Here is a 15,051-nt window from a genome sequence, read left to right as displayed (position 1 = left end):
ACATTTCAACTCCCTTCCCCGTTCAGTGTCACACAGTCAGCATTTTACTGACCAATAAATGATCTGCATCCAGCAACATGAATGCAAAACTGTTGAAAACATGACAAAATCAAAGCTGAAGAAATGTTTTAATCTTGGGATTTATCAAAGAACATTTAAAAAAAAAACAAAAAAAACAAGCAGAGGACAAGGCTGTAGTGATAGATGTAGCTGTACTGAATGTCAGCAGCGTCAGGAAGAAGGAACACGAGAAGCTGGAGAAGAACCAAGAGCTGAGAGGAGAACAGGGAGAGCTGTGGAGCGTGAAGGTAACAGTAGGGGTATGATATGGAACAGCCAATTTGTGTCATTTCGGTCCACACTCCATCACAGTTGGTGGCGGTAATGCAGCGTTTCGGTATTTGGTAACCGTAAACAAAAGAAGAAGAAGAAGAAGAGTTGAAACCGTAGTTTCCGGTTCCGGGCTAACAGTATCCTTCAGAAGTGGCAAAATGTTGACCCGAATTTCGCGGTTTGGGCTGACTTTGCCCCGGTTACTTTATAATCCACCAGCCCGGTTGGTCTCCCAGTCTAAAGCGAACAGTGCTACAGGCTCGACCGCGGTGACGGAGCTCCACCCCGAGGTCCAGCATTCTGGTCACGGTGAGGTCAGCCCGTATGTCAAGGTGAGTTCTGCTCGATCAGATTTGGGGACAGCATGCTAATGTTATTTTTACACAGTAAAGGGCTTTACACACCGGACGCGTTCACTTCTGTGCGTTTAAATTATTCTCGGACATCCCCATTAATGCAGCCGTTCACACCGACCGCGTATTTTCACTGGACGAATTTACGGCATTTATTTTTTCCCAACCAGGCTCGATTTTTGCGGTTCTTCAGATCCAAATAAACCGATCTGACCAATCAGATCGGTTTATTTTGCAACAAGTGCGCTAAGAGCTCAAATTGCGCGCCAGTTCTCAATATACAATAGTATCGCAATGATTAAAAATAAAAATTAATTGATTAAAAAATACTATTTTTACCGCAGACATACAGCTAGCCTACTCTGGGTCAGTCGGTTCTCTGAAATGATTTGTCTGCTTCCTCAGATGTGCCCCCAGCTCTGCTAACAAGAGTTTAAACTGCCCGTGAGATCTGATCAGATGTTCGTTTTGTTTCTGTTTGTTTGGTTTTTTAAGCAGTGTATTTTGTGTGAGGACCATTGAATCTTACAAGGCCGCTTTAAACCTGGAGATGCAAACAATCTTAGCTATCTTCACAACAGAGAAAGGAAACCGGAACAATAATGGTAAATGGTAAATGGCCTGTATTTATATAGCGCTTTACTAGTCCCTAAGGACCCCAAAGCGCTTTACATATCCAGTCATCCACCCATTCACGCACACATTCACACACTGGTGATGGTAAGCTACAATGTAGCCACAGCCACCCTGGGGCGCACTGACAGAGGCGAGGCTGCCGGACACTGGCGCCACCGGGCCCTCTGACCACCACCAGTAGGCAACAGGTGAAGTGTCTTGCCCAAGGACACAACGACCGAGACTGTCCAAGCTGGGGCTCGAACCGGCAACCTTCCAATTACAAGGCGAACGCCCAACTCTTGAGCCACGATCGCCCACAATACAAAGATACAGATTGTACAAATATTAACATGCATTAACATATAAAGATGCAAACATAACCCACCTGAGGTCTATACAGTCCTGATCAGTACGATTAGTCTGAGTTTGAAGGTTTTAAGGGAGAAAGAGCCGCACTGAGCTGCTAGAGCAACAGATGTACACGAAGCGTCTTAATTTAAAATAAAACACGAATATGCTTATCAGAAAAACAATTAATATTTCACAAATGTGTAAATATCACAAACTGTCCATAATATTAGACTGATTTTAAAAGCTGCTTTAAGCTATTCTCTGTCAGAAGAGGTCACCTGATAATGCAGGAAAATGTCTGTGGGACATTTAAGCCTTTGCAAATTCTTCAGTTTATTCCTCAGGTTCAACTTTCCTCTGGCTTGTAGTCAGTGTAATGTTCGAACTTTTATTTTGAAATCACCAGATGTAGATAGGTACGCCGGCTGTGTGTTCATGTGCTAGCTTAGCAGTTTACATTTGCGTGGATGCGCTGTTCTATATTTACGGAATAAAAGAATCTGTATGACGACTCCGAGGCGATTTCTTGAGGCAGCATGGGCTCTTTTTGGTTCGAGCTGCGATGCGTTTGGCAGATGTCACATTTCATAACTGTCTGTTCAATCTGTTTGCTCATGCCTGGCCAGAACATTATGTCTCGTGCCCTGTGTTTGCTCTTTTCGACTCCAAAATGCCCCGTGTGTATTCGTTGCAGCATGTCTTTTCTCAGCGAGTGCGGAACTATTATTCTTTCACCTTTCAGGAGAAGTCCATCTGCCTCAGTGATTTCATCACGATGGTTCCAGTACTCACTGACAAGTTCTGGGCATTTTTTGCGTGTCTCTGGCCAGCCTGACCGGATGATGTGTTTGAGGGTAGAGAGCTGTTCATCTTGGGCCGTGGCAGTTTTGATGCATTCCAGTTTCTCTGTGCTCACTGGTGCTGTCTGGATGATTGTGTGTACTTGTGTTTCCATTTCCTCACTTAGTGAGCTGTCACTGTCGTCTATTGACTTTCTTGATGGCGTGTCTGCTACTGGGATCTCTTTTCCAGACCTGTGGACAAGTGTTATGCTGTACTTCTGAAGAGCAAGCAGCACACGTTGTAGTCGAGGCGGCGCCAAGGCTAGCGGTTTGCGTAGTATACTTTCCAGTGGCTTGTGATCCGACTCAACTGTAATATGACGTCCGTAGATGTAGTCATGAAATCTTTTACAGCCATAGAGGACGGCGTAGAGTTCTTTCTTTATTTGGGCGTAGTTTTGCTCTGTTTTGTTAAGCAGTTTTGAAGCGTATGTGACCGGCCTTCCTTCTTGCATGACTGTTGCACCCAGTCCATTTTTAGATGCGTCTACTTGTAGAGTTACTTCCTTTTGAGGGTTGAAATATGCAAGCACTGGCCCTGGTTCGGCAGTAAGGGTGTCTTTGATTTGCTGGAAAGCACGCGTGTGTTCTTCTTCCCATTTGAACGGCATGTCTTGGCGCAGCAGCAGTCTGAGTGGCGCACTCATTTCTGCCAAGTTTGGGGCAAATCTGGCGAGATAATTCACCATGCCGAGGATTGTTTCCAGCTCTGCAGCGTTTTCTGGAGGTTTCATGTTTTTGATAGCTTTTACCTTGAGTGGGTCTGGTTTCAGTCCGTTGGTTGTGAGCTTATGTCTGAAAAAACTCAATTCTGTAACACCGATGCTGCACTTTTCTGGATTGAGTTTTAAACCTCTCTCTCTCTTGTGCGGTTGAGCATGGCTTTGAGGTTCTTGTCGTGTTCCTCTTTTGTTTTTCCGAACACAATGATGTCATCAACGATGCCTGCCACTCCTTCCAGGCCTTCATATGTCTCGTCAATCCTCCTCTGGAACTCATCTTGAGCAGACACAATGCCAAAGGGGAGTCTGAGGAAACGGTATCTGCCGAAGATTGTGTTGAATGTAGTCAAAAAGGATGACTCTTCACTTAGCTTGATGGCCCAATAGCCGGAACGTGCGTCGAGGATGCTGAAAAAGTTTGCACCTGTAAGCTTGTGTGTCACATCCTCAAGAGTGGGGAGTGGATAGTGTGGTCTCATTATGGCTTTATTTAGAGGTCTTGGGTCCAGGCACAGCCGGAGTTTGGGTCTTTTCGGGTTCTCACAGATTACCAGAGCATTGACCCATTTGGTGGGCTCTGTGACTTTTTGGATAATCATGTCTCTTTCCATATTGTCCAGCTCTGATTTGACCCGATCTCTGAGGGCAAAAGGCACTCTTCTTGGTGGGCACACGACTGGTGCGACAGTCGGGTCCACGGTGAAACTGCACTCACCTTGGAATTCCCCAATGCCTTTGAAAACATCAGAATATTCGCTCATGATGTCTGGTGCTTTGGTGGGCTGCCCTGCTTCCATGCTCTCCGTTACTGCGTACACAACCTTAATGACTCCAAGGGCTTTGCATGCTCTGAAGCCTAATATTGGTGGGCCGGTGCAGTCAACAACATGAAACATCTGTTCTGATTTTCGGTCTTTGTATCTGCTAATCAACTCACAGTGTCCGTTGACTTTGAGCGGGTGGCCCCCATAGCCAAACAGTTTGTCCTTGTCCTCCCTGAGTGGAGTTTGTAGCATTTGGAAAGTGTTGGCTGGTATGATGTTCGCTTGTGCTCCAGTGTCCAACTTGAAGGTGAGTTTTATCTTATTTGGTCCCAGTAGTATGTCTGCAAACGGACTGTCTCCATCATCCTCTGCAGCTATGGTGTCTATGAACAGCTCTGGCTCTGAATCGTTAGCCTCTAGTACAGTGTGCACCTCTCTGTGTCCTGTTTTTCTTTCCACGTTGCTCTTAGATCTGCATACTTTTGCAAAGTGGTTGAATTTATTGCATTTCAGACACTGCTTTCCTTTGGCTGGGCAATCAGTTCGTTTGTTGTGATTCCTCCCACATGCCATGCAGGCTTTGTTTTGGTGTCTGAAATTTTCACTTGCTTTGCTGGTTCGCGGTAAGTTTTGCGCCTTTGCGACGTACGGCATGCACTTCATGGTTGTTGTTAGTCATAGCTTTTAGTTGTGACTGTGCTAGCTCATAGGAGCGGGCTATGTCTATAGCTTTCTCTAGCGTAAGAGTCCGTCCTTGGCTGAGTAGCTTCTCTCTGACGTGAGGAGAGTTGGTTCCAAAAACTATTCTGGCTCTTACCATTTCTTCACTTTTTTCATAATCACAGTCTTTAACAAGGAGTTTTAGCTCTGTGACGAAGTGCTCAAAGGACTCACCGCTGTCTTGTGTTTTTTCGTGGAATTTGTATCTGGCGAATATAGGGTTAGCTTTCGGCGTGAGGTACGTTGTGAAGCCGTTGTAATACGTTTGTAGCACCTTAGCTTCGTCTTCTGTTAGGTTCCACGTATTACTTATATCTCGTCCTTTGTCTCCGATCCACAAAAGTAGGAAGCTGCACTTTTGTTCCTCTGACTTGTCTTTGAGTGGTCCAGAAAACATTAGCTCCACATGCTGTTTGAAGCGGCGCCAGGCGTCGGGTAGGTTGGACGAGTCCCAGTCCATTCTCGGGGCTGGTACACCGTAGGCCTCCATTTTCTTCCTTCCTTTTTTTTATCTATTTTTTTTTTTTTTTTTTTTTGAGTGGGTCCGCTGAGGAGGCACTCACTCTGACACCATGTTGTGTCTTCACTGCTTATGAAGAAATCGCCTCGGAGTCGTCATACAGATTCTTTTATTCCGTAAATATAGAACAGCGCATCCACGCAAATGTAAACTGCTAAGCTAGCACATGAACACACAGCCGGCGTACCTATCTCTAAAACAGGTGATGGTCAACTCCTGAGACGCAATCGCCGACACCTTGTCAGCGCCCAGGACACCTCGCCACGCACTCCCACACAAACTGGCGTTTGTGATGACACGCAAACCACTCAAGACATTGTTCCAGAGACCAGGTCTCCCCACCACACTCCAACTACAATGACTGAACCCTGCCCTCGCACCAGATTCGGCCGTGCCATCAAGCCAAGGCAGGTCCTTGATTTGTAACCCCCCCCCCCCCCCCCCCCCCAAAAAAAAGGAAAAAAAAAGAAAAAAGAGACACTTATGCAACAGAAACTAAAAAGAGTGTTGAAATGTTTGGAAACTTAAGAAGTGTTGAAATGTTTAAAAAAATAAATAAAATAAAAAATGTTTAGAATACACATACAGCAGCATAGCATATTGAAACTTAGAAGTATATTGTTTATATCTTATTATAGTCTCACTACCCGAGAAGCGTTTTTGTTCGTTAAAGGGAGATGTAATGTTCGAACTTTTATTTTGAAATCACCGGATGTAGATAGGTACGCCGGCTGTGTGTTCATGTGCTAGCTTAGCAGTTTACATTTGCGTGGATGCGCTGTTCTATATTTACGGAATAAAAGAATCTGTATGACGACTCCGAGGCGATTTCTTCATAAGCAGTGAAGACACAACAGTCAGTTGTCTAGATGTAGTCAGATAAGGCGGTTTTAAGTCAGGTTGTCCTGAATAAAACAAAGAACTTTAGTTGTTCTGTTAACATACAAATCATATCAGAAAGTGTAGACAAGCCAGTATCATCCTTCCAGTACTGACTGAAAACATGTTGGATACTTAAACTGGTCCCCTTTTGTGGGTTTTTTCAGAATCCGGAATACCATGGCTTCTCCAGCGATCCAGTGGAGGATGAGTGGAATATGAAAGTGGGCTTCTTCTTCGGCATTTCAGTTGCTCTTGTCATTGGAGGAACTTTTATCCACTATTTACCCGACCATGGGTGAGTTCTCAATTTATCTTTTCATATCAGCTCATTTATACGGTGGCTAGGCTTAGGACTTAGCTATGGTTCTTTGTCAAAGGACAGAGTGAAAATGTCAGATGTCTTGTCCTAAGTTAAAATACACTACTTGTCAAAAGTTTCAGAACACCACAACTTTCTTTTATTAAAAATTATGCAGTTTAATGTCTCATTGCACTCTGAAATGAAAGCATGGTACAAATAAGTAATTGGAGTTTAAAAAAACAAAAAAAACAAGTCATGGAATCAGTTTATAGACCAAAATTCTAAACCTTTACTCATCAAAGTAGCACCTGATATAACAGCTGAACACACCCGCTGCATTCTTTCTACAATAGAAATCACATATTCTCCAGAAAGTTCTTCCCATATTCCCATCTTCCTTTTTTCCCAACATAGTTCTGGCACTGCTTGGACTTATGTTTTGGGTCATTATCTTGCTGTAGGATGTATTGCACTGCAGAATGCTGTTGTAGCTGTTTTGGTTCAGGGAGCCTCTCACTCTGTACAAGTCATCGACCCTGGATCCAGCAAACAGCCCCAGACCATCACACTTCCTCCTCCATGTTTGACAGACAATGCCACACACTGTGGAACCATCCGTTACCCACTCCACAGCAAAGATCCTGTGTGATGAACCCAAGATTTCAAATGTTGTTCCATCAGTCCATAATACCTTCTTCCAGTCTTCAGTAGTCCAATGGTGTTGTTTCACGGCCCAGCCAAGCCTCTTTGTCTTATTCTGACGTCTGGCTTTCTTGCTGCAACTCGTCCTGTCAAACCTGCAGCTCAAAGTCTTCTCTTCACAGTTGAAACTGAGACTTTCTTACTACGACCACTGTTAAGCTGCTTGAAGCTGTTGTCCTGTGAGCCGCCTATCACACAGCTGTTAACTTGTCCTCTGATTCAGTCGTGTCTTTGGGTCTGCAGACCTCTTCCTGTCACAGTTTCTGAGCCTTTGGATGCTGAAGGAAACTGTACTCACTGACACCTTGACTTTCTTTGCAGTTTCTCTGTAGGACAGATCGACATTTATATGATGGTCTGTCTCTCTTCCATTGTTAATCACCTTTTTCTCGTCATTTGTGTACCATCACACTGCTTTCTGCAGTACAACACTATTCAACTGATGCTGACGAGGGTATGGTACCACAGTGTGTTCCAACACTTCTTTAATGCAAAACAGAGGGGGAAGTAATCCAGAAAAGTTGGAACAGCTGTACAAATTAGTAGCACCAGCTTTCAAGGCTTGATCAAGCTCCATTGTTGCAGAACAGATTAAATTGTTAATCCGTTTTTGTATAATTTTGAAATGTACATGATATTTCAGTTTTAGGTAACCTTACCATTTTTTTCCCTTTTTTTTAACCTCTGGCAGTTCACCGCTTTGTACCATTTCAAGCTATTTGAAATGGTTTTATTGGACTTGAATTGCAATAAATAACTGGAAAAATTGGGGTGTTCTAAAATTATGCGTGTGTGCATTATGTGTGTGCATTATGTGTGTGTGCGTTATGTGTGTACACGGATTGTCTGTCACCACACCACCAACAACGGCAGGCTCCCAGCACACAATTTCAAAGCCCCTGCTGAACCTGACCTCTCAGCATAGGTTGAACATGGGATATAATTCAGTTTTACTAGAGTAAAAATAAAATCAGATTAACACCTGATTTGATTGTGACCCATCGAACCATTGACCCAGTAATGGCCAAGAAAAAGACTAAAGGCAGTGAGGTGTCCTTTCAATGTAAAGGTTTGATCAATAATGGTCGGCACCACCAAGACTTATATCCAAGTTTATTTGTATGCACCTGTATGTTACTGATATATTAAGTGTGATTATATTTCAGTATAGTGGTGTGCAATTCTTTACCAGTTTGTACCAGTTCCTACTTGGAAAGTCCACTGGTGTCTGCTCAGATCTGCAAACACTTTAAACAATATTCTTTTAGTTATTATCCTTAGAAATGTGTGTTTTGTTTTCATGTTTTTATTTTTGGTTAAGCGTCATGGTCAAAGGACGCTATAAACTAGTAGTGCAGGGCGATATGACCAAAAATATTTATCTATTTATAGATAATTATACCGGTATTACCGTGAACGGTATGATATGGCCCAGCCCTACAAACTAGTCACCAGTTCTTGAAATTGTCCCCATTTTGGCCTCATCAGAGTACCTTGTGATTAAGAACACTATGAATGCTGCAAAGTGAGCCGTCATTTCTGAGCCGTGGTTAAGCCAGCCGCTTACATTTTCTCACCAGGGTGGAAATTGGCACCTGCCACTGGCCAAATGTGGGTAAATTTCTGAAGTGGTGTGTAAATGTGAACAATGCACAAGCCACTGTGGTGGGTTTCACAGGAGGCTGTTGCTAGCATCAGCCTCGAAGAAGTGCAGGAGGGATGCAGTCCCTACAAGAGAGTGAGGAAGATGAAGGTGAAATTTACGTAAGAGAATCGACAATTCAGGCAAAATGAGTGGCTGCTTTGAACATGAGCCACCCTCAGTATCTAAAGTGTAGCAATTAATCCCCACATGGTTAAAAATACAACTGCTTAGATCATCTGTGTTTTTGTCTCGTAGTTTGTGTGTGAGCACCCGTGTGTACACCTGTGAGCGTGAGCGTGCTTGTATTCAAAAGGTTCCTTCATGTAATGATCTGCTAGAGGGTGTGGGGAGCCATACCCTGGAGGACGGGGCTATGTGGGGAGCCATAGCCCCGTCCTCCAGGGCATGAAGCAGGTATGGAGGAGATCCAGGCTCCAGACATCCAGAGGCCCTCAGAACACAGGAGACCAAGGAAGACCAACGCTTATATTAATAAGCAATACTTAGGAGCACAGCAGACGCTAACTGAATATCAAGTTAAATAACACTTTATTTTTTTAAACAGTGACTTGAGATTAAGAAACTTAAATTTTACAGTTGGAATATTTTTAAAATGTAAATAGAATGAAAGTATTTGCGAAACTCTTTAGAATTGCCTCACATACTAGATTTAAAGAACAACATGAGGCTTGCAGACAGCAGCGTTTGTAATTGTAAATTCATGAAGGAAATTGTCCCGCCTCCTTTTCCAATCAGTTATTGTCATTAATAACACAGTAATTTAAACTGTGGCTCTACTGAAGCAAGGTGCAAGCAGCATTATAGTGCATTAGTGACTTTGCATTATATCCATTCAAACAGCATAAATCAAAAGTAGTATGTATGTAACCAGATCAGTAATTTTCACCCATTGTTGTTGTTTTTTTTAATTTTCTCAAAAAGAAGTTTGTTTCCATCTTTAGCGTTAACGGTTTTCTTGCATATTTTACAAAGTGCTGCTTTGTTGGAGGCAGCTGAAGCAGCTTCCTTTTTAGGTACTAGCTTGTCGTAGGCTGGCACATGGCTCTTACTCTCTGACATGCTCAGGTTTGTTTCTATTTTACACTAGAGAACAATAATGCAAAACCTTACAATAGTAATGACATCACTATGACATTTTTATATTGCATAAAAACTTAGACTGATATTATTGTGGACAATATGATATAGGCACAGCCCTCGTCTATGGTACATCACTAAAACATCCAGACGGTCTGGACAAATCTCATCGGTCTTTGTTCTGCTGGAGATTTTGTAAATGTTCTTGTTCCTGTTGTTGTCAGAGTTTGTCCATAACAAACACAATGTCCGAATCTGAGTGTGTTCTTAGGTTGTCCATGAGACTTGTGCATTTATGTCGCAGGTTGATCGATTGATTTTTTGTATCACTGGATCTGCAGCGTGTGTTCTAGACACTCACGTAAAGAGAGAGGGTGAGCTCTTAGTTGATGACTTCCCGGTGGTGAGCTGGATAGGTTGGTGGGGGAGGATCCAAGACAGGCCTGGTGCAACTTAACAGCTTCACTTAAACCATGCAAAGAAAAGATCCAAAAATGTACCCATCAACTCTGATTTAACATGGATGGATGAAAGTTGTCCTGTTGACCAAACATCACAATTTAATATTCTTTCTGGAATTCATGAAGGTCTAAGTGGAATAATGAAATGTTTCCACCTAAACTTGAGTTAATTATTGTTTAATTATAGGTTTCATTCTGATTTTCTCACCGTCCATATCTGGTGTATTTTTGTGTTCCAGCATGCGACAGTGGGCCAGAAGAGAGGCCGAACATTTGATTCAGCAGCGCGAGGCCGATGGTGGCCCTCTCATAGAGGAGAACTACTATGACACAAACAAAATCATTCTTCCCACAGCTGGAGGACAGTAACGTGTCCACTGTAATACCTGATTATTGTATTTCACTGATAAAAATAAAATACATGTGTGTGTTGAATTTTGTTGTTATTTTTTTGTGGACAGTGATGACGTACAGTGGCATTTTACTCAAAGCCCTGCTTGTGTCGTGGATGTCGATTTAGATGTCAGCCAGTCGTCACCTCTGTTTTTGTAATGGGATTGTTATGTACTGTAAGTATTGTAAGATGGTGACAGAAATCTTACAGTAGAAGGTGTAAGACATATTAATCCGAGCCAATAAAAACATAGAATATGTTTGACCGTACCTGTCAACTGTCAGCCTCTTCTATTTAAAAAATACACTGTAACTTCAGACCCCACATATATGTAACCATAATAACTGTGTACTTCTACGTTACATGACTTGTATAAAGCTCCTAGCCTGATATAATTCTGAAAATGAAAGACAATGAGGGAATATAATAAGTACTCTGAAACATTTTTACAAACAAACCACTCATCCTAAAACACATTGATGAGAGTAATAGCACTACTACACATATTACATAAGTCATAGTTACTGTTGGGACCAAGTAGTGTTAATTATATTAATATTAATGAAAGACCTGAAATAAAACTCCAAAACTGTATTCATGAAATAGACTAGAACTTACAGCTAGACTTTCATAATCTGCATCTTATACAGTTTGTTCACTCCACAGACATGCAGAGTGAACTAACTAACAATGTCAAGCCTTTGTATTTTCCCTAAACACTAAGGATTTGAAAGAAAAGCTCTTTCCATGATGACTTTGTAGTCACTTTGGTGTACTAGTGAGTTACACGATTTGTATAAAAGTCTTATTGAGATTAAAATCTCTTTGCCAAGAGGGCAACAGAAGTCACAACATAGTATAACACATAACAATATTCAGTACAGACAAGTGAATCAACGCAATAGCAAACATTCAACATGGTTACAAAAGAGTGATTCTCTCGCTCCTTTAACATGGACCTAAACTCCCCCACTGTGGTGGCCCAACAACCCACGTTTTGTTTAAACGTAAGTACTGAGTGTGTAATCCATGTTTTGGATAAATACATTTGACAGCACGGGTAAACCTTTACACAAAGTAGCTATGTAGCTGTCACTCACATCACAGAGCCGTTGGTATTATGGTTTGTTTTTGATTAGTAAATTATCATAGTGAATTTCATCAGTCTGTTAGTTAAACGCGGATTCTGAAATTAAGTTAAAAAAAATATGCTGGCCAAGTTTTGGGGGGATTGTTGAGAGGAGAGGAGAGAAGATGAAGAGTTCAGCAGATTGGTGAGACACCGGAAGAGCAGAAAGATGAAGAAGGTGTGAGAACACCTGCTTTAAGGGGAAAATTTAGTTTTGTCTGCTTTCAACAGAAAATGTCATTTGCAGCATTAAGTGACTTCATCCTCACTACAATCTGTTGCTTACATATGCACTGCCATAAAGAATATGTTTATACTATAAAAAGAGACGCCCATAAAACTCATTCATTAATTACAGGCAATCTATTTCTTAACAATTTTCATGACAGATGTGTGTTTTTTTTTTCTTATGCAGGTTCACTATGACCAAAACTCCAGACTCCCAGTAAAACATCACGCCAGTGTCACAAGATAAAGTTCAGGAAAGTTTCTGCATAGTTCAGAGGCTGCTCAGCAGAGGATGAAGATGTGCGTGAAATGGACTGTTACGATTGGTCAGAATTATCCCATGAAAATGTTAACTTTTTTATAAAGAAGGAAAACACATGTAGTCTTTTCATTTAAATGTATATTTTTAAGTTAATTAAAATCATTGCTAACGCTATGCCAGCTTCTCGCTTCGCTTGACAGTGTGTAAAACCAACCTGATGACATGAACTTCCAGAAAACCTAAAAGTCAAACAAACACATTCAACGTTTCAGGGCTGTGAGCACAAATGAAGCCGTCTGAGCCCAAAAACAGCTGTAAATCAGTGTGGTCGTTACAGTGAACACCGCAGACTTTTCTCTGTTTGTTTTACTATATAAATTGATTTATTGTGAGCAGCAGGAATATTAACAGATGGAGAAATTTGCTGAAGCACATCGATCACTATAGTCACAGATCTGTCTTTAACAGTCTCATTATTGTTTTCCCTTGTTTGTATGAAAACATCTGCTAATCACAATTACTGACAGTCTGATATAATAAGTAGCTTTGTTTGGAATTGTGCAGGGCATGTCTGCATCATTGTTTCACAGAAAGGTATTTTCAAGATGTAGTGATAGCCAAATTGGCCAGTAGATGTCACTGTGGAGATGGGTTTCAGATTATTTCAAAGCCTCGCTCATTTCATTTGCGGCACTTTTAGGTACAACACCGGCATCGACGCGCGTTTTGTAGTCCATCTTCTGCACGTTGTAGTTTCAGCGTGGCAGACATCAATACTTTGGAGACTGTAAAAAGTCGTTGCGATTCTCAGTGCACCGCTTTTCTCCTTATGAGTTATCCTACCCATTTTCCCCTGACCTGCTCACTTTTTCCATCGAAGGCGAGAAAAGTGGTTTAGAAAATTAAAGGTTGCTGTTGGAGTGTTCAGGATTCCGTGACCCTTTGAACGTCACAGTGCGCATGGGCAAGTTAACTAACTGAAATCTGGCGCGAAACAACAAGAGTTGGGAACTCCTTTCTACTGAGCCTAAACGAGCCAATGTTAAAAGTACATTATACCACAGTTCAGCCATTTAAACGGGTCAAACAGTAGAAGTGACTACAGCGCTAGAAGAAGTACCTCTCTAAACAAGAACAACTACACTTGTCTATGCTGCTGCCGACTGACGCCAGATGACAGAATGCCTTCACTGACTCTTAGCGGAGTGACTGTAAATTTCCCCTTTTCTCCCTACGAATGTCAGAAGGCATACATGAACAAAGTGATCGAATGTCTTCAGAAGGTAAGAATCGACTGTCTTGTGTATGTCTGTTAATGGAAACGAGCTGCAAAGGGCAGTACTGAGTAGCCACAGCTATGCTGCCACCATGCTCACCGTTTGCCGCATGACAGAAGTGATCTCGCATCTGCTCGCGCAAAACGTCGCTTCCCAGAAAGCACAACGGCGTATTGCCGACATATATCTGCTGGGTCTGTCGGGATAGGCGCCGTTTCCTCTTTGGGAACAGGTCGTTTAGTGCTGCTTTGCCTGCGTTTCAGGTGGCAGTCGCATCTACGTATCTTAGCATTGCTTTAGCGACTTCCTCCTGCTCTCTGTGCCATACTCATACAGGCTGATCTTCTCACTCAGGTCGTGGTGTAATGTGTGCATTAAAATACAGCAAGCATTCCTATATTCTTTAATAATAGAACATTATGTGTTATGTTTCCCCCTGTTGTGTCAGTACACTAAGCAGGAATTATAAAGAGCCAGACAGATACACACGTTAGCTGTTTACATTCCGTCTTCTTCTCTTTATTATCCTATTCCTGAAGAAGTTACACACACACACACACATAACATGGCGTGGTGCCCACTACTGGCGATAGCTTTTATAACACACAATATACTTCGGCTCATACATAACATTATGAATTAAGAAAAAAAGCACGTGGATACTTAGTTCCTTTCTAAAATTCAGTGTAGGCTACTGCAAACATCTGCTTAGGAATGAAAAGTGATCCAGGCACATGTATGACCTGTTTTTGAAACCTCAAAACACACTGAAGATGACAGAAAGACAACATATCCTTAATAAAGGTGAAAGTAATGGTTTTGCATCTTGATTTATTTTCAACATATACATTCATGCATTAATATTTCACAGCAAGACTGTGACTGAAGAGGATTCTGATGCAGCACATTTAAAAAGAAAGTAATCGAGTGCAGCTGAATGCACAGATATCTTTCAGGACTGTACAAATACACAAAATAAATGAATTTTAAAACAGCTTTATCCAAGAAAAGACATTTCAGCAGGTCCAGAGTAAGCAAGACTTTACATCTTCTTCTTGTAGAAGATTTTTCATCATCTTCAGGTGTGTGTGTTTTGATATGAATTTTACCCCTAAAATTGCAACCATTAGAGGAACTGATTGTAATCAGAATCCACAACATTCAGCTAAAGAGGTTTCCTCCAGGTGATTGTGTTAATGGAGTTACCCTGTGGTAAAAAACAAAATGCTGGAAAATAATTTATTTTAATATACTTTGATTTTTATGTTTGAGGAACGCTGGCATGAAATGTGTTATCTGCCCAACATAGCAGCTAAGCAAAGTTTTCTAACAGGGCGCCATCCGCAACAGGACATAATCATTAGGCGATCGTGGCTCAAGAGTTGGGAGTTCGCCTTGTAATCGAAAGGTTGCCGGTTCGAGCCCTGGTCTCGGTCGTTGTGTCCTTGG

The 15,051-nt window shown here is 41.9% G+C and overlaps 2 protein-coding genes across 4 annotated transcripts in view; both read left to right on the top strand.

Moving 5' to 3' along the window:
* Positions 1 to 430: 430 nt before the first annotated feature.
* Positions 431 to 10,747, top strand: ndufb11 (NADH:ubiquinone oxidoreductase subunit B11). The gene is made up of 3 exons (XM_085145009.1): positions 431 to 665; positions 6,270 to 6,400; positions 10,552 to 10,747. The coding sequence occupies exons 1-3, from the start codon at positions 492 to 494 to the stop codon at positions 10,679 to 10,681; spliced, it is 435 nt and encodes a 144-aa protein (XP_085001135.1). The 5' UTR covers positions 431 to 491; the 3' UTR covers positions 10,682 to 10,747.
* A 363-nt stretch (positions 10,748 to 11,110) lies between these two features.
* rtel1 (regulator of telomere elongation helicase 1) overlaps positions 11,111 to 15,051 on the top strand; it is a 45,528-nt gene continuing 41,587 nt past the window's right edge. For all 3 annotated transcript variants that reach the window (XR_014871415.1, XM_085144997.1, XM_085144998.1), the window contains exon 1: positions 11,111 to 13,608. Coding sequence is in view for 2 of the 3 variants with exons in the window: in XM_085144997.1 (XP_085001123.1) it covers positions 13,507 to 13,608 (102 nt within the window). In the remaining variant the exon portion in view is untranslated. The remainder of the gene's footprint in view (positions 13,609 to 15,051) is intronic.

This window comes from Neolamprologus multifasciatus, chromosome 20, assembly GCF_963576455.1.
Source record: "Neolamprologus multifasciatus chromosome 20, fNeoMul1.2, whole genome shotgun sequence".
Lineage (NCBI taxonomy): Eukaryota > Metazoa > Chordata > Actinopteri > Cichliformes > Cichlidae > Neolamprologus > Neolamprologus multifasciatus.
The sequence above is the reverse complement of the archived record's forward strand: the minus strand, read 5'-3'. Positions and strand labels throughout refer to the sequence as shown.

Excerpts from the sequence above, each read along its gene's own strand:
- ndufb11 (XM_085145009.1), top strand. The coding sequence starts at position 492 with ATGTTGACCCGAATTTCGCGGTTTGGGCTGACTTTGCCCCGGTTACTT. Across the intron at positions 666-6,269 it reads AGGTCAGCCCGTATGTCAAG|AATCCGGAATACCATGGCTT; the intron begins GTGAGTTCTGCT and ends GGGTTTTTTCAG. Across the intron at positions 6,401-10,551 it reads CACTATTTACCCGACCATGG|CATGCGACAGTGGGCCAGAA; the intron begins GTGAGTTCTCAA and ends TTTGTGTTCCAG.